Source organism: Miscanthus floridulus, unplaced genomic scaffold (assembly GCF_019320115.1).
Source record: "Miscanthus floridulus cultivar M001 unplaced genomic scaffold, ASM1932011v1 fs_775_2_3, whole genome shotgun sequence".
NCBI classification, from domain to species: domain Eukaryota; kingdom Viridiplantae; phylum Streptophyta; class Magnoliopsida; order Poales; family Poaceae; genus Miscanthus; species Miscanthus floridulus.
The window spans coordinates 14,996-31,018 of NW_027097254.1; the positions used below are offsets into that span (position 1 = coordinate 14,996).

General features: G+C 43.3%; 2 protein-coding genes across 2 annotated transcripts; one reads left to right on the plus strand and one right to left on the minus strand.

The window, feature by feature from the left end:
• Positions 1-2,639: 2,639 nt before the first annotated feature.
• LOC136533035 (uncharacterized) lies at positions 2,640-6,638 on the plus strand. The gene is made up of 4 exons (XM_066525606.1): positions 2,640-3,149; positions 5,033-5,269; positions 5,374-5,591; positions 6,020-6,638. The coding sequence occupies exons 1-4, from the start codon at positions 2,901-2,903 to the stop codon at positions 6,192-6,194; spliced, it is 879 nt and encodes a 292-aa protein (XP_066381703.1). The 5' UTR covers positions 2,640-2,900; the 3' UTR covers positions 6,195-6,638.
• Positions 6,639-7,412: 774 nt separating this feature from the next.
• LOC136533036 (GRF-interacting factor 10) lies at positions 7,413-9,951 on the minus strand. Its single transcript, XM_066525607.1, has 3 exons — positions 9,518-9,951; positions 8,503-8,727; positions 7,413-8,151 (listed from the first exon to the last, which is right to left on the minus strand). The coding sequence occupies exons 1-3, from the start codon at positions 9,786-9,788 to the stop codon at positions 7,835-7,837; spliced, it is 813 nt and encodes a 270-aa protein (XP_066381704.1). The 5' UTR covers positions 9,789-9,951; the 3' UTR covers positions 7,413-7,834.
• Between the last annotated feature and the right edge of the window lie 6,072 nt (positions 9,952-16,023).

Sequence of the window (16,023 nt, forward strand, 5' to 3'; positions counted from 1 at the left end):
CGGGACGCCACATGCACGGTTCATGGTTGGGTCGAGTACAACCGGGTGATCCATCATAATGGACGTGCAGATCGAGCTGGATGCATGTAGCAGATCGTCGAGCCTCGTGATTGATCCATGAAGCAAGTGGTCGATCTGTATGCCACTATACCTTTTTTTTTTTTCTCTCGCAAGTGTGCTAGTAGCATTATTATGCGTCTCGGCACAAAAAGATCGATAGAAAGAGTGGCGTAGCAGCAGTTAGCATTGGTAGTTTGGTACAGGGCGATCCAGCAGAAAGCCACGCATGTCGATCGATGGGACCTTAAGTATCAAATGATTTAGGCGCCACTATGTTTTAATTTGGTTCCCTGAAGTATTCATGTTTTCATACCGTTTTTTAAATAGTAGACGGGAGTGAACTCATTAGCGGAGCCAGAAGCTAGGAGCCCGCGCAATCCTTACTATGCAAAAATATTTAGCTAGAAAACTACATGGTTCTACTTTGATATAAAGAAAATTTTCTGGCAGAGCGGTGGCTCAGTGAACTATAATCTTGATCAAACATGAATCATTTTAACTAAAATCTTGCTCAAACATCAAACACTTTAACTAGCACGCAAGCCATAATATAACCTTTTTGGGACAGAGAGAGCACGTAGGATGACATCAACTCAAGAAAAAATCTAAGGCATGTTTAAAGAATAGATTATAATAAGCAGATTCTTTTATCCACGTACCCTAGGAAATTGGTGTTGGATTTTACCCCTGTTGCTTCACGCCTATCTCATGTGCATCAAACTGTCATGGGAATGTTGTAAAAAAAACTGTCATGGGAGGATTTTTTTTTCTTGAGGTGAGAAATTTAACCTTACTCCTATAGTCCTATATCATGGTATACAGGGAGGTGAAATTTTGACCTTTGGTCGGTTAGTCATATCCTATACGGAGTACGTAGCACATAGTACAGGATACTTCTAGTCGGTTAGTCCTATCCTATAGCTACGACTTGACCTTCGTATGTTTCCTGGGACGACCATACAGTACGCTGCAGCCTTGCTGCCTGCATTTCTTTCACTGCTCATACAGTCATATACGTACTCGTACGTGCACGGGCGAGCTAAACGGAAACGAATCTTTCCCCTTTTGATTTGAGTTTTGACCAATGACCCTACCCTGTCCCTATCTTCCTGCCTGCGCCGGCCGATGACCATTGCCCATTGCCATGCTGTGCATGCACCTCTCGACCTCGCTGCGCGCACGCCGACGCCGAGCAGCAGGAGAGTTACGGGCCGGAAGCACCCAGTGACGCTACGGGCCCACGCTCTCCGGCCCACATGTCAGGAAGCGTGAGCTATCCGCCAAGAAACAACTGCGACCGTTCCGTTCCGACTTGGGACCTACCGGCTCTGGCGCGTCGGCGGTCGATTTCGGCCGACCGACCGACCGCCCACTGCGGAGCGGGCTCCAAGCAACGCAACGCAACAAGCGACCAACGCGACGCGACGCAAGCCCACTGCCTGCGCTGTCGCTGACGCGGTGGGGACCGGGTCTCCGGGACTGGACCGGTGGCGCACCCCGCACACGCCCCCGTCTCCCGGACCACTACTCCGCGGTCTCGCTGTCGCTGGAGTGGACGCTAGTCTGTCTGGACGCGCCAAAAGAGCACCACGTTTACCGGCGGGCCGCCTCCACCACGGTTGATGCTGTTTTGAGTCTCTGCCCGAAATTACGTCGATGCCCTTGCTTTTTTTTACTGCTGCCAGCTCTTTCCTTTAATCCTTTCCTTGCTGTTTTTGCTTTAACCACAAGCCACGACATTAGTTCTGGCGTGTGATGTCATTTTTTGTGTGTGTTTTTTTTCCTGCAATTGCTATAGTGGTCAAATGTTTTCGACGCGGGGAAAGCACGCGTGATGGTCGTGGACGAATGCACCACCTCGTAACACAAGACACTATAATAGCTTTTCTTTTGCGCAGGTGACTCCTCCGAAAATACGCCTCATCCCATCTAACATCGTAGATAGATAGCTTTTGTTCCAATCAACTAGCTTGCTTTGAACCCATTATCGCTTCACATTATCCCTTGCTTTTCATTGCCATCTGTATGCAACAATACATGTTGTGTTTATGTTTAGATACGGTCAAACATGGTTAGCCTGATTATTCAAAAGTTGATTTTTTGTGTTGGCTTTTCATTCTCTTTTAGGAATGGTTTTCCAGGCTAATTCTAACACACTATAGAACACAAAGAATATCAACAAATCTATATTGCAATTTTAAAACACAAAGATAATACGAACCTGAAAACTTCTTTTTTGCAATGGCATGTCTAAGTACTTAAAACATGGGTATTTTTCGCAAAACATCATATCATAACTTTTTTTTTTGCTATGCGAACCTACATATACGTAACTTTTACGGTGTACCAAAACGACTACAATTTAGAATGAATGGAGTATTTGCTACTTCAAAGAGTTTTTCACAAATAAAAAACTTATACATTATGACACTAATAATAATGATATAAATCAGGCATGCATTCTGCGTCTACACGACTACACCTGATCATTGCAGAATAAAAATCTGCACAGCGTACAAATACGGTGTGTGTAACTGGGTATACAACAAGAGGGCCAAAACGTCATCCAACACATTATCCTCACCCCATTTCCGCAATTTTCCAGCTCTCTCTCCGAGTCCGCTCCAATGCCGTTGCCTCTCTCCTCCACCTGCCGCTTCTCATAAACGCCTCCGGCCTCCCGGGCACAAACCCTAGCCCTCAATCACGCCGAGCTCGCCGGAACCCGCCCAACCCGAGCCCAATTCCGCTCGGGTCCCGGCCGATCGGCGGCTCCTCACCAGCACGATCCGGGGCAGCGTCCCCCCGCGGATGCTAGCCTGATCGGGTCCCCACGGTCGATGGGTTCGCCCGGGTCCGCCAATGGCAGACGCGGTGAGTACGTGAGGATCCCGGAGGAGGTGGAGGTGGCGTCCAAGGGGGAGGGGGATGCCGCGGCGGCCGTCAAGGCGGCCGCGGCGGCGGAGTGCCCGAGGGTGCTGCGGTGCCGCGCGATCCGGTGGTGGGCCAAGGTCGCCGTGCTCGGGATCTTCCTTGCTGGGGCCGGAGCTGCTGCCGTCGTCTTCCTCGTCCCGCTCCTTATCAAGAAGGTGCGTGTTCTCGCCCCGTCCCGTCCCTCCTCCCTCCCCTCCGACGGCGCCTCCTTTGAGGGGATTGCTTGCATCACGGATCGTGCGGAAATTGCTCGCGAACGCGAGATCTTTCCTATCATTTCTAAGTTCTGCTCCTGGTGTGTCCGTCGAATCGTCGGTTGCGATGCGGTTTCGATTTGTGCATGAATGCTGGGATATTTGTTAGATATATTTTGTTTGTTTGTGGTAGAAACATTTTCTTTGTTTTGTTTGTGTTCTTATGGTATTTTATTTCGTGGCTAGCTCGTGAGAATAGGTGAGATGACTAATTTTCCTTCTACCAATATTACCAGCAGAAGGATGAGGATGTCAGGAGTTTTAGGATCTCAATCTGAACCAGAGCTTAGAATACCAATAGATTTTGTTGAGATATCAGTTTTGAAGATGACTGGGGCCAAATAGGATGTCGTTTTCAAAGGGCGTATTTAGCATTATTCCCAACTGGAATACAGGAGAAGGAGACATGCTTTGCCAAGTCTCGAAGTTCTGACATCGGCCAATGCCTCTCACTGGTATTTAGTGGCCCAATATGTGGGGTCTGCACGCATGGTGCTCTGGACCTCCAGTAGTGTATGTGCTTTCACCAAAAGGTGGAAGGGTAGGAATAGTCTCACAAACCACCTGGTTCTTGATTTTTTTGATGTTAAGATGTGGTACAGTGAACCTTATTGTTAGGAGTATCATGGCTAAATTTTTTTTTGGTGGCCTTTTAATAATTAAACAAACCCACTTTGGTTGAGAAAATTGTATTCGCAACAAGCAACTTCACATGGAAGTGATACCTGGAACAAGTACAGCTTGTGCTACCATTTGGGCTCTGGACCCACTTGAGCCTTCTTTGAAAGCAAACTCTGTTGTGAAAGCTATTCTCCAGAAGTAGTTGGGTAGAAATAGTTTTCCTTTTTCTGCCCATGCTCCTGTTATCATGGTTAACTTCAGGAGGAATACTTCACAAGTCTTTTTCGGCGATATGTTTTGGTTGGATTTTGATGTTGATGTAGTTGGTGATAATATTTTGCTAGCTTATTTTATTGTAGTGTTCAAGGATCTTAATATACTATGGCACATAATATTAGTAGATCTCTTCGGAAGTCAATTTTTTTGGGTGTCTACATCGCAATGAGGGTAACATGTTAATGAGTAGACTAGACTTAAAATTGTGATAGTGTGCTACGACTCTTGGAAAACAAAAAATCTTGCCCGAATGAGCCATAACTTTCTGTTAATTCTAATCATTGCCTATGATTGGCCTTTATATTTAAGATATGAACTGATGCTCCATCTGTGCTTGCACTGCAACGTAAATTGACTGGAATGGTCTTGTAATGCTATTAGTTGTGATATTTCTGGTTATAAAAAGGATTGAAATTGTTTTCAAATTAATGTTTACAGCTCTACCTACAATTACTAACTGAACTTTATTATCCCTTCCAAAGGTTTACAATATTAAGTCAGATCAGACACTTATGTACAATAAAGTCAATAGCACGTGCAAGGAGCAGTTGTAATTAGAGGTCATGTGCTTGTGGACACTACTTGTTTACGTCACTTCAAAGTAAATTATATGAGATAGTTCTCCAGAGAAGTTGATGATCATTTGTGTTATGCTAAAGCTTGGACATCTTCATTTCAGCTGATCAGAGAGCTTACAGTTTCATTCTGTTGAATTGAGTGAATAGCTGGTTGCATCATCTATTTATCGGCACCAATTTAGTGTGACCACCTTATAGTCCACTTGAACAGACCTGTTGGCTTTCTTTAATAACTTTCGATGCCCCGGATATCCCTGGAATTGTGTTCTTAGTTTCTTGCCGACCTTGATTTCCATGTTGTCATTGCAGGTTGTTGCACCTATTCTTTACTGGGAATCAACAACTTTCAGCAGACCAGCTATTGCTCTAATATGTTTTGGCGCAATCGCCTTATTCCCAAGTGTTTTGTTACCTTCTTCGCCCTTCATGTGGCTTGCGGGGATGACTTTTGGATATCTTTATGGCTTTTTGATAATCACAGTGGGGATGAGCATAGGCATGTCATTGCCGTATTTTATAGGCTCTGCATTCCACTGTAGGATACATGTGAGTCAATTACCGTCGTTTTTCTTATGTTTTATCCAAATAGAATAGGAAATAGATTAGCAAATTACTTAGTTTCGAAAATATGGTTGTTAATTGTTCTGCAGAGATGGTTGGAGAAGTGGCCAAAGAAAGCAGCTTTTGTTAGGCTTGCTGGCGAAGGAGATTGGCATCATCAATTTAAGGCTGTTGCATTACTAAGGATTTCTCCATTTCCATATATAGTTTTTAACTATGCTTCTGTGGCTACGAATGTCAAATATTACCCATACATAGCGGGTTCTATGGCTGGAACCATACATGAAACTTTTCTTGCAATATACAGGTTTGTACTTACCTCATGTCTTCTGTTCTTTTGATCTTGTGTTTTTTTCTGCTCACCTGATCATGCGTGATACCCATTGTGGTGAATTTGTGTCAGCACTTTAGATGAAACCTTTAGCGTGTTATATCTGATTTACTCTTTGTGATAGCTGGTTTTTCTAGTCACCTATATTCATTAATGCTGTTTGACGGAGTCAGGATACATTGGTTTTGTTGAGTTGCTGGCTTGCTGCCCTTATATATCTTTTTTAATTCGAAACTTACATGCATGAAACTTGAGTGATGATGTGCATCCTATTACGTGCTATTTTCATGTGAGCAGCTGAGCATAAACTCTATAATTCAAATATTATGTCTGAGCTGCTGTAAGATTATATTCACTTTATCTTGCATCGGTCAGGAGAAACTAATGCCAATTTTTGCAAACAGTGGGAAACTTCTACAAAGCTTGGCTGTAGCAACTAGCCATGGGTCCTTCTTGTCGTTGGATCAGATTATCTACAATGGAATCGGCTTTACAATTGCTGCAGCTTCCACTGCTGCGATCACTATTTATGCAAAGAAAGCACTTCAAAAGCTCCAAGCGGAGGACGAGATATTTTGAGCGCATGAGGTCCAAGCCCAGGATCAAACCCATAACGCTAGTTTCCTTTCAGGTGTATTATATATATGAACACTTGCTACTAATTTTGTTTCCTGTGTCAACTACCTGACTACTACAACCATCTGAGGAGGAGGGGGGGAGGGAGCAGCAGCAATTGTAAAGAAAATAGACCCAGAAAACACTTACGTTTTCCGTTCTTCTTGTTTTGTTTTCTGTAGAGAGAACTATCAACTTCATCAGTGTATTGCATTGCGCGATGTAAATTCCCTAGTCGAAAGTTGTTTCCTTGTCTTGAGAAGTATAACAAGATATGTATTGTTGGATGCTGGCAGCGTTGATATCCATTAGATACACTGCAGGCATGGTTTTGCGTGTTCTATAGTGATGCATCTTATGCGGATAAGTGATATTATATGATGAAATCTTCTGGGGGCTATTCTAAAACGTATTCGTTATGCTGGGGCTACCCAGAACATGAGCTGAGAAAATTTGCTGAGAGCTGAACTACGAAATTCAGGTAAAAATCATACATCTCGCATGCCCTTTGCTGAGAGTTGAACTCCTACGAAATTCAGATAAAAATCACACATCTCGCATGAGCCCTTTTTAAGTTGAGGCTGGGAACACAGCTCCTATCGATGCGAAACTGGAGCCGACTTATTGTTACGTTATACTCTTGCAAGGACAATTGATTTTGGAATCAGGCGTCCCCATCTCAATAAAGGGCAAAGTACCAGGTACAGAAACAATTCTCCATCAATACATTAATTAATATTGTACGATTTCCCACATTAGGCACATGTAACCCGTTGCCGACACGAAAATGAGTTATGCCACAACAGAATCTCACTGCCGATCCGTCTAATGCAGCCTCAGTGGAGATTTTCACGGTGAAATACCCACTCTTAAGGGAGAGTTTTCATTCTATGATTTCATTGACATTTAATTTTATGACTCATAGAAAGTTGATAATCATGCCAAGAGAGTTTCATCATTTTTTCTCTTTTCTTAAATACTGTTGTCATGTCATAAAAAATGCCTATGTGACAACCTATTTAATGTAAATGAAATTCATATGAAACTCCCACTTGAGACCTGAACTGTTCTAGGTTGATAACTCTTGACATTCAATCAGCCACGTTTGTTTGGCCTACTATCATCAGAGTAACACAATCACTGTACATTCATCAGGTAGATGATTAACTGAATCTCCACAAGGCATAAAATTATGGATCTTCCACTCTGTTATACAACTGATGAATCACGCAATTGCGCACAGGACAATAAAGGTGGACATCAAAAAAGCACATCAATGCAGTTTCACAGGTTCTTCCACCGGCTTCTTGGGTCACAATGCGATATTGTCAGTTCAGGGAGGAATTATAAGATCATGCCGCATCGCCTACCTGAAGGCCGGAGGCACGACAAAGCTAAATCAAACTATACACCTAAGAGTGAAATTTTCAGTTGACAGCTAATAAGGGGAAGTTCTTGCGGCTTCCTCCCACAGACACTGGGGGTGCTTAATGAGGTTATAGCTAAGACCACACTACAGTCTTTTGGGGATTACATGCAATAAGAAGAAGGCGCTAGTTGCCAGCGCTGTTATGCTCTTTCTGCGACTACTAATGCTGCATCAATTATGTAGACTGCACAGCAGCTGGTGCTGCCACTGCAAGCTTCTTGCTACTTGGGCTCTCGTCATCAGCCTTCTTGGCACCTTCGGTAGCCTTGCCAGGAGTGGATTTTGATCCTGAAGCAGAATCGGGCTCATCGTCCTCAACGACAACCTGTACAGGACGCTTGCGACCACGATGCATATGACGTTCACAGTATTTCTCATTTGGGATAGTGCTTCTCCAACATCGCCATTTTTTACCATCTGTTCGCCGACACCTTCCTGGTTCTGGTTCTGGGTTCTTCCCAAAGTCCAAGCAGAGTGTTGCTAAGCCCATCACTGTACAATCAAGTTATCAAGAACGGTTAGAATGCCTCCAATAGCCCATATATAAATAATCTTAACTTTATGATTTAATAAGATGCTCCAAGCCTAACTCAACAAGGTTCCTTCATCACCCTTGGTAACATGTGCATCAAATTGCACTTCATCTGAACATTGCTTTGCTAAAAATATAACTAACTTAACCTATATAAAAAGGACAATTTCAGATGAGATTAATAAATTTATTTATTATACCATCCTACAAATCGCTATCATGAATATCTAGTGAACAAATTGGCAAAGTCTACCAAAAATCAGCAGAATTTCATAAGAGCACACAGATGATGAGACAGGTTTGAAGCATACATGTAGGGTACTTCTGGGCGCCTTCAGAGGATGCACCAGTTACACTCTTCCATACGGGGAAGACGAGGTGAGTAGGCACAGGTACTCGGGCAGCCATGTACTGATACACCCGGGACTGCTGCTCTAGCTCCTGAAGCTGCATGGCTGTGAATGCTGCCCCAGCACCATCAGGGATCGATGCCACAAGCGCTTTCATTTCTTCCTGAAGTGCTGCAGTTGCTGCAGCTGTAACCAGGGAGGGAAATCTCAAGAGGCGCTCAGCCAAGAACTTCAGGCTAACTAAACATAAATCCTCAATTCATGGATGCATGCACGAGTACTTAATTCAACACAGAGAGAACAAAAATCAGGCAGAACAAAAAGGTTGCATACATGTAACTTTAAAATAAGCTTCAATTTCATGTTCACTGTATCAGGGAAAAGTAGCATAACAACAAAGAGGTGAAAGGAAGGAAGGCCTTCTGTTTATTGCATGACTACAAGTCAAACGATCGTGATAAAGGACTTTATAGAATAAAACAAACCATACTTTTCTGAAGCCTTCAACCCTTTGGGTAACTATACGAGTTAACATATCAGTACAAAAGCAATAACTGAGCTCAATCTCTGATCCTTTGCATGTATTCTCATGCAACAGAGCAAAGTTATTACAAGAACCCGAACCGAGCAAACGAAAAAAAAAACTCAAAAAGGTGCTACTCAATGTTTAAAAAGAACAATGAATACAGTGAACAAACAAAATCTACTTTACAGGCAGAAATAAAACCACTGCACAAGTACAATTAGCTGGCAAGTAAAGTTACCAACCAACACCCAAAACAATATTTTCTTCAAATTTTTTTATTCTGTTTCTGGGCACCTGTTCTGTTCAGAAGGCAAAAGACGTCGACGAAGTAGCACTACTGTACCCATGCATCTGACAGCTGAGACACTAGCACCAACAGGGGCAACTAGTACTACTAGAGCCATGGCCGGAGAGAGAGACTGGGAGAGTCTGCAAGAACGGGCGCCGTACCTTCCTCCGGATCCTCGACGGCGACCACCTCCGGATCCTCGACCAGGACCAGATCTCTGCACGCGGCGTCGACCTTCTCCCCCGCGCCGCCGCCCTCCACCTCTCGATCCGCCTTCCCCTCCTCCGGCTCTAGTCCCGTCCCCTGCCCTCCAGCCTCCTGCGCCGCTTCCCCCTGTGCCTGTGCCGGCGCAGCCTGCACTGCCTGCTGGTGCTGGGGGTTATCCCCTCCGCCACCGCCCGCCGGGTTCTTGCCCTCCCCCTCCGCCGCCATGGTCGCAGCAAAACGGCTGGCGGCGGCGGACGCGAGGACGGGGGAAAGGTATCTTTGGGCGCGGATCGAGGCGGCGGTGAAGGGAAAGACCGGTGATACGGCGCTCTCGCTTTGACGGGCGTGGGGGCGGGCTAGGGGTGGGGGGAGGGAGTAGGGAGAAGGAAAGGAGAGGGGCGTGCAGAGGGGGAAAAGGTTTGGGTGCCAGGGGCACTGGTGGTTTTATCAGGTGCGGCGTTCGGGGCACGGGAAACGCCCGAACCCAAATTGCTAGGGGCACGCCGGGGGTGGTGGGTCAGAGTATGGCTGCTGGATTTTGCGCATTAAATGGTGGGTGCATTGCAGCACCTGGCATGGGAATTGTATGGTTTTACAGGCTTTCTATTTCTGGAGGGTGTGTGTGTGAATGTGAACTTCAGTTTCTTTTGCTAGTGCAATCAGTCATATTGCGTTAGTCCGTTAGATTAGATTTATTTATTTGTTTGAGTACCAACGGCGAGGATGGAGGCTGTATGGGTTTCTTCGGCCTCTATTTTTTGTTTTTCAGACTGAAACAATTATGCAGAAATTATCTCAACAATTATGGACGATTCTTATTACTGGTAGCTAAACAGAAGTTGGGTGATACTAGTCATGACAAATGTAATGTTTATCGGGTAATTTTTTGTTCCGTGTTTTTCATCAGTTCCGTACTCATAGTATTTATTTATTTATTTTATATGATCATATTTGATTGTTGATTGATGACTATAAATTTGATCATTCTAAAAATATGACACTTTTTTTTGAGACGAAAGAAGAATTATATTAGATCATAACTGAGTACATCATCACATTACAAGCACACAGGAATACACTACGTATATCAAGAACCTAATCATCTAAATTGTACCCACGCTTTGTATAGCCCAAAATCTCAACTCTAAACCTGTATGACGATTCGTATAGACGACCGCACAGACAAACACTCGACAAAAGGCATGAGAAAATGACCTAGCATTATCTCCAGCATTTTGTGGCAGCACACAAACCAATGCTTCTAAGATTATTTGTTTTATATCAGACAAGCAACAAAACATATTTGAATTTATGTAATGCATTTTTTTTATCTTGAACCAAAAGTATAATAAGAGCCATAGCTAGCTTTATTATTCTATCATTGTTGAATTGCTCATGCTTCTTTTTTAGAGCGTGTTTTACGAAGTCCACTCCAGTGCTGCTGCAGATACGGGTTGATTGGACACATTATATTGTGTGAATGTGAAGGATCCGAAGTTTGATCGTGCTCTTGACACTTTGGAAAGGTATCTAACTTCAAATCCTTGATGACCATGTCTTATGATTGGAATGATGAAGTTATTCTACAGTTCTATGCCACTGTTTTGTATGAGCATCCCACATATGAGAAGTATGAGATCATGCATTTTCAGATTAAGGGACATCCCTATTATGTGTCTAATGCTCGCTTAGCTATATTCTTGGTTTTGATTTTGATGATTTGGACAAGCCCAGTTTGCATGGTGGATATGAGACAGGGGTCATTGATCTTTCTTTTTTGCATACACTCGTGCTGCCTCAGCTTCAGATATTTGCACTACCACCAACATGCAGAAGTATTACAGATATATCAATGAATCAATCTCTTGGTTCGTGCTACTCTGACACCCAAGATTGGTGATGCCTCTTCTATTCTATCCTCGATCCGTCTTTTGTTGTTGACTCTCAAGGATGATGACGAGCGGTCCTTCAGTGCTTTTGACTTTTTGTATAGGGAGACCAAGACCACCTATTTGGATCCCAGGGAGTCCTGCACCCATGCTCCTTACATCATGAAGATGATTGAGGTGGTCACCAAGAAGAGTTCCAACAAGGAGATGAGGCACGAGCCCTACAGGCTAGTGAAGATTCTTGTTGATCAGATTAAGAAAAGAGAGGTCGGAAACCTTGCAGGCCACAACCACATGAGTCTTCTTAGTCTAGGAATGGCAACAGGGCGAGATGGGGCCGGGTGGAGAACCCGCACACCCAAACTCGAAACCTGAAACTCAAACCCGACCTAACACCAAACTACCTTTTTGGTGTAAACCCCCACTTGAACCCGAACCCGTCGAGGACCCGAAACCAGTTGGGTCCCCTAAAATCCTACTCGACGAGACAGACACATAGCACTAAAATTTGCTCGCTAAGAAATGAAGTAAAAAATCACACATCCTCTCAAAAAATTGCTCTCTAAAAAAGAACTACACTTGCCCAATAAAACATTGCTACAAAAATGATTTGTTTATGTCTATGGACAAGGCTATGATTTGTGTGGCCGAACCTCAGATAAATCATGTATCCCGTGTGCTTGTGTTCTTGAGATTATATTTCTTGTATTATTTGTTGTGGCGGCCTGATCTACTTTGTGTGTAGGCAATGGAGCAAGCGTAGCTTTGGAATCACTACATATCACTCATCTACGCATGTGGTAAAAACAAGTTTAAATTTGGTTAAGTTGAATTTCATAACCCTAGTTATCTCTCCTTTCACCAGGGGCTAGAAATTCGTTCCTTGCTAGAAATTCTGGACAAGACCAAAATTTCTGATCAGGACCGAAATTTCCAGTACCTAGAAATTTGATCCGCTGCAAAAAGTTTTAAGTTTCTATTCACCTCACTTCTAGGCATTGTGATCCTTTCACTGTTGCTCGACCTTCAACGTTAAGTCAAGAATCAAGCTATTACAAGTTCCTGGTGTTATTACAAGTGTCATTCATCAAAAAGTGTTCAAGATTAATGAGCGCATCATAGTAAGGACACATTTGATCAAAGAAGAGTAGATGCAAGTAGCGTGAATCAATTGAAAGCTGATGAAATTAGTTGCAAAATTAGCTACAAGGAGTTGAAAGGAGTTGCAACCGGTTTGAATTAGTTAAAATCAGTTGCAACCAGTTGAAATTAACTATAGGTAGTTGGAAGAAATTGGAATCAATTAGAAAACTAAAATACCTTCATGCTAAGCTACACATGTAGTATAAGTGGTATATGAAGTACATGTGTACTTAAGTAGCAAGCCGGCCACAACGAGAAATTAGGATTCTTTGGTGAACTAGAAACATACCCCACGCATTGATGTGGGAATTACGAATGGATTCGAATGAAATTAGATTAAATTATTTATATGAAGGAATAAATTGTTATAATTTAGTGGTAGTGGATGATGTGGCATACTAATGATGACAATTAAATGCATGTGATAGTGGACCGTTGAGGTAGGCTGCTTGCATGTTGAGATATACAGCCTGTTCATTTATTGGTTTCAGTCAGGGCTTATCAGCCAGTTAACAGTGTTTTCTTCTCATAATAAATCAGCACCAACCAGGCTTATCAGCCCAGAAACCAACTAGCGAACAGGCTGATAATGTATAGTGGGGTTTAAGATTATAAGATACTAAAAACATACCCATCGCATTGTTGCGGTAACTACTGATTTACAAGGAATTAAACTATTCATACAATTCTTAGGAAGTGAACTAACTATTATAAACTAATGTTAGTGGATAGCACGGCACACTGATGTGAACAACTTAATATATGTTAGTAGATGATGTATCTCGCTGACATGAATATAATAATTGCCTGTGCTAGTGAACTGTAATTGCAAGTCATGGTGGACTACTAAGGTGGACACCTTGCAAGTGACAGTGGATTGCCGAGGTGGACACCTTGCATGTCAAGATAATATTCTAGTGGGGTTTAGGTTATAAAAGATATAGATATAGATATAGATTAGATATCATCTTCATGAAGCATGTGAAATGGACTTCACTATTGGCTTTTGGAGAAATGTAATGGGTTTCATTGACTATTCTTCTCCAAGATAACAAAGGTATCATTGTAATGTGCATGTTCATACATCCCTCGCTAGTATGCAGTTAGTGCACATAGCACACATTTTGTGTTAAGGACATGCATTAAAATGAATTATTTTAAGTTCTAGCATTGCCACTATTACTTCTATGTTTATATGTTCTAGTGGCCGTGTTTAGAATTGTTCATGAGCTAGTGAACCTAAGTACTTGATCAAGTTGGATGGCAATACAAGTGATAAGTAAAACCTCGATAAGATAAATGTTTATGGTGTGTGGAGAAGCTTAGAGAGGGTTCAAATCATGACTTGAAGCTTATGCAATTTAATTAGAGCAAGTCATTGCGAAGAAAGCTCATGAAAACAATCTAGTTCAAGAATAAGACAATAATTCATTTTTTAAGTGGTATCCACGCATTTTAATTGGTATATGGACTTTTGTGCTTTCATAAGTGGTATCTAGATCATCTCAAGGTGGTATCCACAAGTGATCCTCGACTTTGAGTGATGCCCCAAGTTTAAGTTGTGTCACTCATTGATCTCAAGTAATATTCGAGGTCATCCCTCCAAGTGGTATTCATTGTGACTTACAACAATTGCTATCTCATGGTGTCCGTCTCACCTCAAAGCACCTTCCGATAAGTTTCATCGATCAAAGTGATGCATCCTTTGTGAAAATTGATGACAAAGGGATAGAGATTGCACAAAGATATGTGAAGATATGAAAATCGGTGCGAAGGAATGGTGATGCGTAAGTGGACAAGGATATTGAGAGCTTGGACAAAGGGGGAGAAAATGACCAAGATGAAGATGATAAAGGGTAGAAAATGCAAGATTGAAGAACACATGGGGATCCAATTTTTGAACAAAAGAAGCACACAAGTAGGGGGAGCAAGTGTAACACCCCAGTGTTAAGCTTGCATTTTTCACTTGCATTGCATAAGCATAAGTATGATCCACTCATTCATGAGCATAAGCATAAGACTAGCATTTATTTATTCTAGGTTTATCTTCATGAGATGCTTAATTATACATGTATATGCCTTATGGTCATGCTTGGTTAATGCAAGTGGGTGTTGTTTGGTCACCAAAACAACTTAGACATACTTAGAATGAAAAATGGAACCAAGTTTGTATTCATGAGTTGGCCCAAAAATGCTTCTAAGTGATATTTCTACTAGAATTATCTTTATTAAGTTGATTGTTTGACCTATCTTGACCAATTACTTAGAGACCTTGCATGGTCATGGGACCTAAATAAAAGTTGTAGTTTAGGTAATGTAGAACAAACTTTGTTTAACGGGACAGAGCTGAATTAGTGCCTAAGTTGGTCAAATAGGGCTTTCAAAATTCAACTTAATGCTGTTTTGAAACTTGAAATTTTTTCTAAGTCATTGGCTGATTTACAGTTTCGAAGTAGCCCACTTTGGGGATTTTTAGTTTAAAAACCATTTGGAATTTAACAAAACTTCCTTAAGCAAACTTGGAGTACTCGTGTAGCTCTACAAAATGGTGAAACTGGTTTACCAAAATGCACCACGGTTCAGGAGTTTTGAGGGTTGAAAACCAGGTTTCAAACACCTGCATCAGTCATAAAACCGACCTTTGTCACGCATAGTCATGGCCGACCGTGGGTAGGCCACGTGCGCCGACGCCAGCCCGCTCTGTCGAGCCCGAAGGAGGAGAACACAGGTGCCCACACTCTCGCGCGCTCACCCACTCTCTCACTCTACCTCTCTCTCGCCCACGCTCACCAAAACAGAGAAAAGCACAGCGCCACCGCTGTCGTGCCTTCACTAGCCATGCAAGCCATCTATGCCGCACCATCACTCCATTTGTCTCGCCCATAGCTCTACCGAGTTGCACGCTATACCGTCGACCCACTAGCAATGCCCATCAAGCACAGGTAAAGTCCCCTAGAGCTATCGCCATGGCCGCCGAGCTTGAGCTCGTCGTGGCTAGACCACCTCGTGCATGCACCGCTCTCCCTGTCTGCCATTCCATAGTCATGAGATCTAGTAGATGCTGTCTACCGGAGGAAGGATGGGCACAGCACCGCCGTGAACTGGCCGCGCCACTGCTACGCACGTCACCGTGGCCACGGTTGCTCGGTCTCCTTCCTCTCTCACTTTCAAGAGCTAGAGCACCGCCTAGAGATGGTGAAACTCATGGGGAAGACGGATGCATGATGCCATCACCCTGGCTCACCGGAACACCATAGCACCGCCGTCGCGCTCGCATCACCGCGCCGCCATGCATGCGGTCGTGCTTCACTGGCGACTCCTAGGGCCCTAATCCTAACCCTATATCTCTGCTAGACCACCTTGAAGCCGTAGCCGAGCTCGTTTGAGGTCGCCATGGCTGGAGATGGACGAAGCACCGCTGTGACACC

Bases quoted from the DNA above. Each gene is read 5' to 3' on its own strand.
- LOC136533035 (XM_066525606.1), top strand. From the start codon at position 2,901: ATGGGTTCGCCCGGGTCCGCCAATGGCAGACGCGGTGAGTACGTGAGG. The intron at 5,270-5,373 runs GTGAGTCAATTA...ATTGTTCTGCAG, and splicing joins CATTCCACTGTAGGATACAT to AGATGGTTGGAGAAGTGGCC. The intron at 5,592-6,019 runs GTTTGTACTTAC...TTTTGCAAACAG, and splicing joins ACTTTTCTTGCAATATACAG to TGGGAAACTTCTACAAAGCT.
- LOC136533036 (XM_066525607.1), bottom strand. From the start codon at position 9,788: ATGGCGGCGGAGGGGGAGGGCAAGAACCCGGCGGGCGGTGGCGGAGGG. The intron at 8,728-9,517 runs GTACGGCGCCCG...CCCTGGTTACAG, and splicing joins CGTCGAGGATCCGGAGGAAG to CTGCAGCAACTGCAGCACTT. The intron at 8,152-8,502 runs GTATGCTTCAAA...TTGATTGTACAG, and splicing joins CGCCCAGAAGTACCCTACAT to TGATGGGCTTAGCAACACTC.